The sequence below is a fragment of the Lethenteron reissneri genome, chromosome 2 (assembly GCF_015708825.2).
Source record: "Lethenteron reissneri isolate LAM-NWPU_2019-01 chromosome 2, ASM1570882v1, whole genome shotgun sequence".
Classification (NCBI taxonomy): Eukaryota; Metazoa; Chordata; class Hyperoartia; order Petromyzontiformes; family Petromyzontidae; genus Lethenteron; species Lethenteron reissneri.
The window spans coordinates 3,848,823-3,862,276 of NC_083780.1; the positions used below are offsets into that span (position 1 = coordinate 3,848,823).

The window sequence follows — 13,454 nt, forward strand, 5'->3', positions numbered from 1 at the left end:
AGTCACTCACTCACCAAGTCACGCACTCACCACGGCACTCACTCACCACGTCACTCACTCACCACGTCACTCACTCACCACGTCACTCACTCACCACGTCACTCACTCACTCACACGGCACTCACCACATCACTCACTCCGCACTCACCACATCACTCAATCACCACGTCACTCACTCCGCACTCACCACATCACTCAATCACCACGCACTCACCCGTCATGCACTCACTCACCACGTCGCCCGCGCACTCACCACCCACACACTCGCCACCCACACACTCACTCGCTACACGTAGATTGGAATTAGTTGTACTTGTGTTGGTGGTCGTGATAGTATCGCTTGTTGGTGGTGGTGGTTGTTGTGCTTGTAGTTGTTGTGTTGGTAGTGGTTGTTGTGGTAGTTGTTGTGTCGGTGGTGGCAATGTTGCGGCTGTATCGGTGGTTGTTGTGTTGGTGGTGGCGATGTTGTGCTTGTACTGGTTGTTGTTGTTGAGTCACGTTCTCTGGTGTGACTCAGGCCACAGCGAGATGCGCGTGAACGACGGGGAGCAGCAGCAGCAGCAGCAGGGCGACGACGGTGCGGACGGTGGGCACAACCACAGCAACTCTGACGTCATTCGGGTTCGACTCGCCTGGCCTGGCGACATCGTCACCAACATCACCCGGTACGGTCCCATCAACAACCATCAACAACAACCGCCATTCACCACTAAGTGGCGGTGACGTCACCAAGGCGCTAGTTGCCAGGCTACGTGCGCTTTGAGGCCACGTGAAGTGTCGAACGCCCGCTGGCAGGAGAGGTCACGGGGCAGACCCAGCAGGTGCCACGGGTCGACTGAGATAACTGGCCATCAGCCATCACCACCGTCACTTCCACCATCAACATCACCAACATCAACATCGCTACCAACAGGTTCTGGCGCCCCAAGGGCCTGTCTCCCTGTGCCCCCCCCCCCCCATGTCTCCCCGTGTGTCTACCCATGTGCCCCCCCCCCCCGTGTCTCCGCATCTTCCAGGTTCTGGCACCCCAAGGGTCTGTCTCCACGTGCCCCCCCCCCCCCCCCGTGTCCCCCCATGTGTCTCCCCTTGTCTACGCGTCTCCCAGATTCTAGCGCACCAAGGGTCTGTCCCCACGTGCCTTTCCGCGTCTCCCCGTGTCACATTCTGCGTCACCCGACGTCACCCCACGTCTCTCCCCACGTCACCCCACGTCTCTCCCCACGTGTCCCAGGTTCTGGCGCACCAAGGGCCTGTCCCCCAAGCGGCTGAGCACGGGGCTGCTGATGGCGTCGCTGTGCGCCTCGCTGTGCGACCGCACCGACCTCTACGGCTTCTGGCCCTTCGCGTGGGACCCCCGCACGGGCAGCCCCATCCCCTACCACTACTACGACGCCCCGGGGGCCAAGTTCAGCACGCGCTGGCAGGAGTCCCACCAGCTGCCCCTCGAGTTCCAGCTGCTGCGCTCGCTGCACGCACACGGAGCCCTCCGCCTGCGCCTCGAGGCCTGCGCACAGCCCCCCGCGGCGCGAGGGGGGGGCTCCTAGCCCAGCTGGGGAGCCCGGTGGTATGGGGGGGGGCTCCTAGCCCAGCCGGGAAGCCCGGTGGTGCAGGGCTCCTAGCCCAGCTGGGGAGCCCGGTGGTGCGGGGGGGGGGGGGCTCCTAGCCCAGCCGGGGAGCCCGGTGGTGCGGGGGAGGCTCCTAGCCCAGCTGGGGAGCCCGGTGGTGTGGGGGGGGGGCTCCCCAGCTGGGGAGCCTGGTGGTACGGGGGGGGGCTCCTAGCCCAGCCGGGAAGCCCGGTGGTGCAGGGCTCCTAGCCCAGCTGGGGAGCCCGGTGGTGCGGGGGGGGGGCTCCTAGCCCAGCCGGGGAGCCCGGTGGTGCGGGGGAGGCTCCTAGCCCAGCTGGGGAGCCCGGTGGTGTGGGGGGGGGGCTCCTAGCCCAGCTGGGGAGCCCGGTGGTACCGGGGGGGGGGCTCCTAGCCCAGCCGGGAAGCCCGGTGGTGCAGGGCTCCTAGCCCAGCTGGGGAGCCCGGTGGTGCGGGGGGGGGGGGGGCTCCTAGCCCAGCCGGGGAGCCCGGTGGTGCGGGGGAGGCTCCTAGCCCAGCTGGGGAGCCCGGTGGTGTGGGGGGGGGGCTCCTAGCCCAGCTGGGGAGCCTGGTGGTGCGGGGGGGGGCTCCTAAGCCCAGCTGGGGAGCCCGGTGGTGCGGGGGGGGGGGGCTCCTAGCCCAGCTGAGGAGCCCGGTGGTGCGGGGGGGGGGGGGCATCACGGAGCGAGGAATCCATTAGGAAATCTCTCACGGACAGCGGCGGTGGTGCAGCTCCTCAGAGCTGTCCGAGGACGTGACCCGTGGAAGTGGATATCGGAGAGCTGCCTCAGAGACCGCTTCTTCTTCTTCAAGCGACTTCTGCTCCACGCACAGCAGAGAGCGGCAAGCGACCCGACCCACGCTCCCTGCCATACCTGAAGGGATTAGTGCTCGTCGCGTGACGGTGTTTTAATTCTTAAGAGGTGAGGATTTTTTGCGAAACTCGGCGCAGAAGCGAGTCGGACGTGCGAGTCTATGGGGTTGGGGGGCCGTGCCATCGTGAACCCGGTGACGCGGCTGTGAAGTGCCGAGCCGCTAGGGGAGGGAGGGGGGGGGGTCGATGCGAGACGTGATTGGGTAGCACGCGACGAGTAGTAGTAGTAGCCGCAGCTGTAGCGAGAGTCTGTATACTGGATGCGGTGTGCTAGCGTGAACATTTTGTATTGTTCTAAGGGAAGGGCGCAATTAGCGATCGCGAGGCGCAGTCGTGCGCACTCGCACCGCCATCAGACAGGTCTCCACTCGAGGCCGCTCTCTACAGCTCCTCTGGAGTAGCGGTGTTTGGTCTACTCTTCCACTCTGGCCAGCGCGTCTCGGTTAAAGAGGCATGGAGTTATACCCACGTTTTATCCCACCATGCGGCCATTGTACGGTGGGATCAAGTATCTGGCTAACTCCCCGCCTCTTTATACCGAGACCCGCTAGGACGGAGGGGAAGAGTAGACCAAATACCGTGGACCTGCGATGAAGCCATTCATTCACACTGCTGCTGGGGGGGGGAGGAATGGGGCCACTCTGTCTACAGGAAAGCCACCCATACGGATGCTTACCTGAAACCGGATTCCCACCACCATCCATCCCAGAAGAATTCCCTCATGCACCATAGAGCCCAATGCATCTCCGACCAGGAACACATTGCCAGTGAACTCAAGCACGTACGCCAAGCTCTTAAGGCTAATGGTTACTCCGACTACACAATCCGCAAAGCCATCACTCCAACCATGAAGAAGGACCCTCTTGAGGAGCCATTCAAAACCATCACCTTACCCTACATTGCGGGGTTCACAATATAGATTTACAAAATCTTGAATAAACACAAGATCCAGGTCCGATTCAACGCATTACATAAAATCCGTGACCTGGTCTTGTCTGTAAAAGATGTGGTTCCAGACATACAGTACCCTGGCGTCTACAAACTGAGTTGCCTCTGTGGTAGCAGTTACATTGGAGAAACCAAACGACATGTCTCGGACTGCATCCGTGAACATAAAGCAGACCTGAAACACGGTAGGACCAACACCTCGGCCGTGGCAGATCACTGTTACAATTCAGTGGGCTCAAATGACATTGACTTCTCCAAGACAGAGGTTCTCTGCAAGCCATCTGGCTACCATGAGAGATTTGTTCATGAGGCTATCCACATATACAAACAGAGACAATTTCAACCGAGAAGATGGATTCTGGCTTAGCAATCATTGGAAGGATTTGATAAACCATTTCGGGTCTTAATTGATTGTGTTCACGCTTGCGGTGACTTTCAGACTCCATTTCATTCTATTGATCTCCCCCCTCCTCTTTTCCGAACATAGATGGATTCGCCCATCTGGCCAACTGCCAAATCGCTGTCCGTGGTGCTGACGTTAAAAAAAACCGCCACTTTTTTTTCAAATTTTCTTGCTGTGGATTTCACACCTGATGACGATTGCTACTTGTGTTGCAGTCGAAACGTGGTGATAATTTTTATTGTTTTATATTTTTATTATTTTATTATTTCCCTTCTACGCGATGACTTTACCGAAAGAACCAAGAATATTGCTCACCAATCGCAATTCTTTTTGTACGCACCGATAGCAATCCACACCCACCCAATTATTTAACAAATTGTTGCGCTGCGACAGTTGGGGGGGGGGGGGCAGAGGCAGCAACCCCCTCCACAAGCTCGCCATCCGCCCCCCCCCTACTCTGTGGATAGTTTTGGGGGGGGGGGGCTGGCTGTGTGGGGGTTTTTGTGGCCCTCTCCTCGTCGGTGTACAGCAGCTGTCTGATTAAAGAGCGCTCAGCCCAGTGACCTCGCCAACGCGTCATCATTCTCACCATCATCTTCATGATCATCATCATTCTTACTGTCGTTGTGATCATCAGTGGTGATCATCAGTGGTGATCATCATCATCGTCGTGATCGTCATCGTCGTAATCATTCTTATTAGCGGTTTTATTTTCACAAAATTTCACATTTCACCTGCAAAATCGCGCGAGATGGGGAACAAGTCTGACACAAGACGGGAGTGCTGGGCTTTGCGCCGCGTGCAGAGCGAGAGAGGGAGAGAGACAGGAGACGATGGGGGGGGGGGGATGGAGGTTGGGTCAAGGGGTTACGTGTCAGGGGGGAGGTAGTAACCGTGGGCGAGCACGTGGGCGAGCACGGCGAGGTAGCGGGAGACGCGGCGCGTCGCCGGGACGAGCACACGCTCCACCAGCCGCAGCCTGGCTCGCTCCCTCCCCGAAACGCTCGCAGGGGAGTCACTCGCCGAAACACTCACAGAGTTACTCGGAGAGCCACTCGCTGTGTTATTCACTGCGTCACTCGCCGCGTCATTCACCGACACACTCGCCGAGTCACTCGCTCCCTCCTCGCTCCTCCTCCTCCTTGCCCCCCTCCCTCCACTCTCCTCCTCTCCCCACCCCTCTCGCGGTGTTGGTTGTGTGCGTCCCGCGGGGGGCTCCTCCATGGGGGGCTCCTCCGTAGGGCTGCCCCACGCGGGCAGTGCCAGCCGCTGCTGCACGAGAGCGAGGAACGCGAGGGCAAAGTCGAAGCAGTTGTGGCCGAGCTCTTCATAGCTGCTCGCCACAAAGACAAAGACCCCCCCACCCGTGTGAAGCCTTTCAGACTGTTGGGGAAATTGCTGTGAGCGAGGAGCACGTGTGCACACACACACAGGCACACACAGACACACACACACAGACACACACACAGACACACACGCATCTTGTGTGTGTCTACCTCTCGCTGCTCCACTCCGCGCTCTGGGCCATGGCCTCCAAATGCGAGTCCCAGAGCGGGTTACCGGCCCCCCAGCCCCCCCCAAGCCCCCACCCCCAAGCCCCCCAGGGCTCCCCTGACCCCTGGGGTGCGATGCAATCTCGCAGGGGCACACAGACGCAGGACCCCCATCCACAGGCGTCGCGAGAGACGCCCCCCTCCCAGAAGTGATACACCCCACCTGGGAACGACATCAACGACAACGCCGCCGCCATCGCAACATCGTCAAAAGTGCGGGAGGAATCCGGTGAGCGATGAAGCTCTTGATTCACAGGTGTCCACCAGGAGGAGGGCCACGGGGTCAGAGCGCTCCGACAGCAAACGCGACAAAGACGCGATCCGAGTGCAAAGTTTCGGAAAGGTAAACATCCTTACTAAAAGTGAATGAAACTAAACATTTTTTGTTTATCTTACCAGGTAAAGCCCACTTCTTGTTCTGGCCACAAATAATAGCTCAACGAAGTGGGATTATCGCGTGCAAATTTATAGCAGCAAAACATTGATGAGGCCACCACCACCACCACTCAACACCACCGTCACTCAACACCACCATCACCATCACCACCACAACTCATCACCACCATCACTCATCACCACCATCACTCATCACCACCACCACTCAACACCACCACCACTCAACACCACCACCACTCATCACCACCACCACTCATCACCACCACCACTCATCACCACCACCACTCATCACCACCACCACTCATCACCACCATCACTCAACACCACCACCACTCATCACCACCACCACTCATCACCACCACCACTCATCACCACCACCACTCATCACCACCACCACTCATCACCACCACCACTCATCACCACCACCACTCATCACCACCATCACTCAACACCACAACCACTCATCACCACCACCACTCATCACCACCACCACTCATCACCACCATCACTCATCACCACCATCACTCATCACCACCACCACTCATCACCACCACAACTCATCACCACCATCACTCATCACCACCATCACTCATCACCACCATCACCATCACCACCACAACTCATCACCACCATCACTCATCACCACCATCACTCATCACCACCACCACTCATCACCACCATCACTCATCACCACCATCATCATCACCACCATCACCATCACCACCACAACTCATCACCACCATCACTCATCACCACCATCACTCATCACCACCACCACTCATCACCACCATCACTCATCACCACCACCACTCATCACCACCACCACTCATCACCACCATCACTCATCACCACCATCACTCATCACCACCATCACCATCACCACCACAACTCATCACCACCATCACTCATCACCACCATCACTCATCACCACCACCACTCATCACCACCACCACTCATCACCACCACCACTCATCACCACCATCACTCATCACCACCATCACTCATCACCACCACCACTCATCACCACCATCACCATCACCACCACAACTCATCACCACCATCACTCAACACCACCACAACTCATCACCACCATCACTCATCACCACCATCACTCATCACCACCATCACTCATCACCACCACAACTCATCACCACCATCACTCATCACCACCACCACTCATCACCACCATCACTCAACACCACCATCACTCATCACCACCACCACTCATCACCACCACCACTCAACACCACCATCACTCATCACCACCATCACTCAACACCACCATCACTCATCACCACTCAATACCATCATCACTCATCACCACTCAATACCATCATCACTCACCATCACTCATCACCACCATCACTCAACACCACCATCACTCAACACCACCACCAATCAACACCACCATGACAATCATTAATTTCAACCACCACTCATCACCCGTCGCACCTTGGGAGTCGCTGATGCCAACGTGCAGGTCCACTCCTTCATGGTAGTCACTGCGAACAACATCAACATCGCCATCAACATCATCATCACCACCACCAACAACAATGGCATCATCTTCTTGGTTCTTTCGGTAAAGTCACGTAGAAGGGAAATAATAAAAGTAAAACATTAAAATATTTAATTATGTTGTATTTTTTATTTTATTATTTCCACTCAATATAATAAAATATTTTATGTAGATTTTTTATTTTATTATTTCCACGCAACATAATAAAATATTTTATTATGTTGTATTTTTATTATTTAATTATTTCCACTCAACATAATAACATATTTTATTATGTTGTATTTTTATTATTTTATTAATTCCCTTCTACGTGACTTTACCGAAAGAACCAAGAATATTGCTCACCAATCACAAATTCCTTTTGTACGCACCCATAGCAACCTGCAGTCACGAAAGCTCTAAATCGAAATGTCATCATCATAAACATCACCCCCCCCCCCTCTCCGCCCCCGTGGCTCACGTGAGGAAGGCCCCCCGCGTGGGCCGCACGGCCAGCTGATGTGGGGAGCTGTGGGCGCTGGAGAGGGGGGCTCGGAGGCTCACGGGGGGCTCGGGGAGGGGGGCCCCCCCGAGGGAAGCCCCGCAGAGCGGACACAGCGGGGGGACCCGCGCCCCCACCACCACGCGGGGGCCGCAGTGCGAGAAGAGCACGAGACTCGGGGGGGGCCCTGCCGACATCCACCTGCACCCCCACAACCACCTACACACAACAACACAACCACCATGCCACAACCACCTACACACAACAACAACAACACAACCACCATGTCACAACCACCTACACACAACACAACAACACAACCACCTATACACAACACAACAACAACAACACAACCACCTACACACAACAACAACACAACCACCTACACACAACAACACAACAACAACACAACAACAACCACCTACACACAACAACAACAACACAACCACCATGTCACAACCACCTACACACAACAACACAACCACCTACACACAACAACAACACAACCACCTACACACAACAACACAACAACAACACAACAACAACCACCTACACACAACAACAACAACACAACCACCATGTCACAACCACCTACACACAACAACACAACCACCTACACACAACAACACAACCACCTACACACAACAACAACAACAACACAACCACCTACACACAACAACAACAACACAACCACCATGTCACAACCACCTACACACAACAACACAACCACCTACACACAACAACACAACAACACAACCACCTACACACAACAACAACAACAACACAACAACACAACCACCTACACACAACAACACAACAACAACAACCCAACCACCATGTCACAACCACCTACACACAACAACACTACAACACAACAACAACACAACCACCTACACACAACAACAACACAACCACCATGTCACAACCACCTACACACAACAACACAATCACCACGTGACAACCACCTACACACAACAATAACACAACCACCATGCCACAACCACCTACACACAACAACACAACCACCTACACACAACAACAATCACCACGTGACAACCACCTCGACACAACTACCATGTCACAACCAGAACACAACAACCACCTACACACAACAACACAACCACCATGTCACAACCACCTACACACAACAACACAACCACCACACTGACACCACGCTCACCACCACACTAACCACCACCACCACCACACTGACACCACCACCACACTAACCACCACCACCACCACACTGACACCACACTTACCACCACACTAACCACCACCACCACCACACTGACCACCACCACCACCACACTGACACCACCACCACCACCACCACGCTCACCACCACACTAACCACCACCACCACCACACTGACCACCACCACCACACTGACCACCACCACACTGACCACCACCACCACACTCACCACCACCACCACACTCACCACCACACTGACCACCACCACCACCACCACACTGACCACCACCACACTGACCACCACCACACTGACCACCACCACACTGACCACCACCACACTGACCACCACCACCACACTGACCACCACCACACTGACCACACCACACTGACCACCACCACTCACCACCACCACCACACTCACCACCACCACACTGACCACCACCACCACCACACTGACCACCACCACACTGACCACCACCACCACCACACTGACCACCACCACACTGACCACCACCACCACACTCACCACCCACCACACTCACCACCACTACACTCACCACCACCACCACACTCACCACCTCACCACCAAACTCACCACCACCACCGCACTCACCACCACCAAACTCACCACCACCACCACCACCACCACTCACCACCACCACACTCACCACCACCACCACCACCACACTCACCACCACCACCACACTGACACCACCACACTCACCATCACCACACTGACACCACCACTCACCACCACCACCACACTCACCACCACCACACTCACCACCACCACCACACTCACCACCACCACACTCACCACCACCACCACCACCACCACACTCACCACCACCACACTCACTACCACCACACTCACCACCACCACACTCACCACCACCACCTCACCACCCACCACCCCCACCACACTCACCACCACCACCACCACACTCACCACCACCACCGCACTCACCACCACCACACTCACCACCACCACCACCACACTCACCACACCACCACACTCACACCACCACACTCACCACCACCACCATACTCACCACCACACTAACCACCACCACCACCACCACACTGACACCACCACCACACTGACCACCACCACCACACTCACCACCACCGCACTGACCACCACCACCACCACACTGACACCACCACCACCACACTGACACCACCACCACCACACTGACCACCACCACCACACTCACCACCACACTGACTACCACCACCACCACACTCATCACCACCACACTGACCACCACCACACTCACCACCACCACCACACTCACCACCACCACCACACTGACACCACCACACTCACCACCACCACCACACTCACCACCACCACACTCACCACCACCACCACCACACTCACCACCACCACCACACTCACCACCACCACCACACTGACCACCACCACACTCACCACCACCACCGCACTCACCACCACCACCACCGCACTAACCACCACCACACTCACCACCACCACCACAACCGCACTAACCACCACCACACTCACCACCACCACCACACTCACCACCACCGCACTGTACCTGCACCACGCGCCGTGTTGTTGCCACCGGCCCCCCTCTTCCGCGTCCGCGTTCACTGTCCCGGGTCACGTGACGCGGGTACAGTTCCCGCCAAAATTCAAATGCGGCGCCCCTCGCTCCACTCGCTCCGCCCCCTCGCCCCGCCCCTCGCTCCACTCGCCCCGCCCCTCGCTCCACTCGCCCCGCCCCCTCGCTCCCCTCGCCCCGCCCCTCGCTCCACTCGTCCCGCCCCCTCGCTCCACTCGCCCCGCCCCTCGCTCCACTCGCCCCGCCCCTCGCTCCACTCGCCCCGCCCCTCGCTCCACTCGCCCCGCCCCCTCGCTCCACTCGCCCCGCCCCCTCCGCTCCACTCGCAACCGCCCCCTCGCTCCACTCGCCCCGCCTCCTCGCTCCCCTCGCCCGCCCCCTCGTTCCACTCGCCCCGCCCCCTCGTTCCACTCGCCCCGCCCCTCGCTCTACTCGCCCCGCCCCTCGCTCCACTCGCCCCGCCCCTCGCTCCACTCGCCCCGCCCCTCGCTCCACTCGCCCCGCCCCTCGCTCCTCTCGCCCCGCCCCTCGCTCCACTCGCCCCGCCCCTCGCTCCCCTCGCCCCCGCCCCTCGCTCCCCTCGCCCCGCCCCTCGTCCCACTCGCCCCGCCCCTCGCTCCACTCGCCCCGCCCCTCGCCCCCCTCGCCCCGCCCCTCGCCCCACTCGCCCCGCCCCTCGCTCCACTCGCCCCGCCCCCTCGCCCCGCCCCCTCGCTCCACTCGCTCCACTCACTCGGGGTCACGGGAGTCGCTCTCCCCGCTGTTTAATTGGAGCTCCACACGCGGACCCCGACCGCGCGAGGCTGAGTGTGTCACTAGCCCCCCTCGGGAGAGGGCACCACCACCACACACCTGCCCCTCCTCATACCAAATAGCGACATTTTAGACGCGTCCCGTCAGCCTCCTGCGAGTGCATCGCTTCATCTTCTTGGTTCTTTCGGTAAAGTCACGTAGAAGGGAAGTAAGAAAATAATAAAAATAAAACATAAAATAATTCTCACGACGTTTCGGCTACAACGCAAGCAGCCGTCTTCAGGTTGTTGTAGCCGAAACGTCGTGAGAATTATTTTATTATGTTTTATTTTTATTATTTTATTACTTCCCTCCTAGGTGACTTTACCGAAAGAACCAAGAAGATGAATCCCTGCAGTCACGAAAGCTTTAAATCGAAATTTGCATCGCTTCAGTCAAACTTCGGACCACTTTCGACATTGAGCCTCTCAGCAGCAGATTTGTGCTCCCCTTGAACCATTCCCGGCCAACTTCCCACATGTTTATGGACGAGGACCCTCAGACATAGGTCTGGCACGACACAGAACCATGATACACCCACACTCCCCCCACGCTCATGACGGGTGAGTGTGTGGGGTGTGTAGGGCGAGATGCAGGGGGGGTGTGGGGTCGACTCAGGGTCGACTTGAGTCAAGAGTCGCCGCTGACTCCTCGAGTCTCTGAGACCAGCGCCATCGTCCTGTGAGGTACCGCCTCGGTCCATCAGTCACCCCTCAGACCACCTCAATCCACCCTCAGTCCACCTCCATCCACCCTCAGTCCATCTCAAACCACCCTCAGTCCACCAACATCCACCCTCAGTCCATCTCAAACCACCCTCAGTCCACCTCCATCCACCCTCAGTCCACCTCAATCCACCCTCAGTCAATCTCGGTCACCCCTCAGACCATCTCTCAGCCCACCTCAATCTACCCTTCAGTCCAGCTAATCATCTCTCAGTCACCCCTTAGTCCACCCTCAGTCCACCTTAGTCACCCCTCAGTCCACCCTCAGTGACCCCGAAGCACTTCACAATTTTACCTATTATTATTTTTACCATGCTCCAGTATATCGATATTATTACATACATTGAAATAGCCAGTAACCGATCCTGAGCCAAAAACCGATGTTTGGAAGCGGTTACCGATCTCGATTTGAAGTTTCTGTGACTGCAGAGATCCATACTCTTTGATTCTTTCGGTAAAGTCACGTGGGTAGAAAATATTTTGTTTAATATAAAAAAAATTTCATAATAAAACAAATGTATTTATTTTATTTTCTACCTACACATTTATTTTGTTTAATTTTGTTTTATTTTCTACCTACAAATTTATTTTGTTTAATTTTCTACCTACAAATGTATTTTTTTTATTTTCTACCCACAAATTTATTTTATTTTATTTTCTACCTACGTGACTTTACCGAAGAACCAAAGAGTAAGCCGTTACCGGTTTCACAAACCCCCCCACCCCTCGACCCCTCCTCAGTCGAACTCGGTCTCGATGTCGTCCTCCATGAGTCGCTCCCTCTCGGCGGGGCCCTCCTCCTCGTCCGAGCCCCCCCCCCCCCCCCATGCTGGCGAGACGCCACAACGTGAAGGCAGCGAGGCCTCCCAGGGCCAGGCCCCCCCGCGGCCACCGAGACCGGGAGGCCCAAGGCCCGGGGCCCGTCCAGGAGGAGCAGCGAGCAGACGGCCCCCAGCCACGCGGCCAACATCAGGGGCACTGCAGCAGCAGCAGCAGCAAGAGAAACAACCCATCCATCAGATTCACCATGGAAGTGGAGAAAGATGGCAAACTACCGTTCTTAGATATTCTGTTTGAGAGGAGACCTGATGGATCCTTGGGACATTCTGTATACAGGAAAGCCACCCACACAGATTCCTACTTGAAACCTGATTCCCACCACCACCCGTCTCAAAAGAATTCTCTCATCAAAACACTATACCACAGAGCTCATGGCATTTCTGACCAATACCACCTGGCCGGTGAATAAAGACATGTACATCGGGCCCTCAAGATGAACGGATACTCTGACCGCACCATCCGCCAAGCTGTTTCTCCCACCATACAGGACAGCCACTTGAAACTCCTATCAAAACTATCACGTTGCCATACATAGCAGGCGTGACCAAAAAGAT

The 13,454-nt window shown here is 56.6% G+C and overlaps 2 protein-coding genes across 2 annotated transcripts; one reads left to right on the forward strand and one right to left on the reverse strand.

The window, feature by feature from the left end:
- The first annotated feature begins 522 nt into the window (after positions 1-522).
- LOC133342894 (sia-alpha-2,3-Gal-beta-1,4-GlcNAc-R:alpha 2,8-sialyltransferase-like) lies at positions 523-1,645 on the forward strand. The gene is made up of 2 exons (XM_061552271.1): positions 523-665; positions 1,232-1,645. Exons 1-2 carry the CDS (start codon positions 529-531, stop codon positions 1,542-1,544), a joined length of 450 nt encoding a protein of 149 aa, XP_061408255.1. The 5' UTR covers positions 523-528; the 3' UTR covers positions 1,545-1,645.
- Positions 1,646-4,497: 2,852 nt separating this feature from the next.
- LOC133342657 (uncharacterized) lies at positions 4,498-10,574 on the reverse strand. The gene is made up of 5 exons (XM_061551964.1): positions 10,517-10,574; positions 7,737-7,976; positions 7,210-7,259; positions 5,305-5,524; positions 4,498-5,141 (listed from the first exon to the last, which is right to left on the reverse strand). Exons 2-5 carry the CDS (start codon positions 7,952-7,954, stop codon positions 4,676-4,678), a joined length of 954 nt encoding a protein of 317 aa, XP_061407948.1. The 5' UTR covers positions 7,955-7,976; positions 10,517-10,574; the 3' UTR covers positions 4,498-4,675.
- Positions 10,575-13,454: the final 2,880 nt, after the last annotated feature.

Coding starts and splice junctions, on each gene's coding strand:
- LOC133342657 (XM_061551964.1), bottom strand. CDS start 7,954: ATGTCGGCAGGGCCCCCCCCGAGTCTCGTGCTCTTCTCGCACTGCGGC. Junction 7,260..7,736: donor ACGCGGGGGGCCTTCCTCAC/GTGAGCCACGGG, acceptor TGTTGTTCGCAG/TGACTACCATGAAGGAGTGG. Junction 5,142..5,304: donor GCGGAGTGGAGCAGCGAGAG/GTAGACACACAC, acceptor TGTGGCGAGCAG/CTATGAAGAGCTCGGCCACA.
- LOC133342894 (XM_061552271.1), top strand. CDS start 529: ATGCGCGTGAACGACGGGGAGCAGCAGCAGCAGCAGCAGGGCGACGAC. Junction 666..1,231: donor ATCGTCACCAACATCACCCG/GTACGGTCCCAT, acceptor CACGTGTCCCAG/GTTCTGGCGCACCAAGGGCC.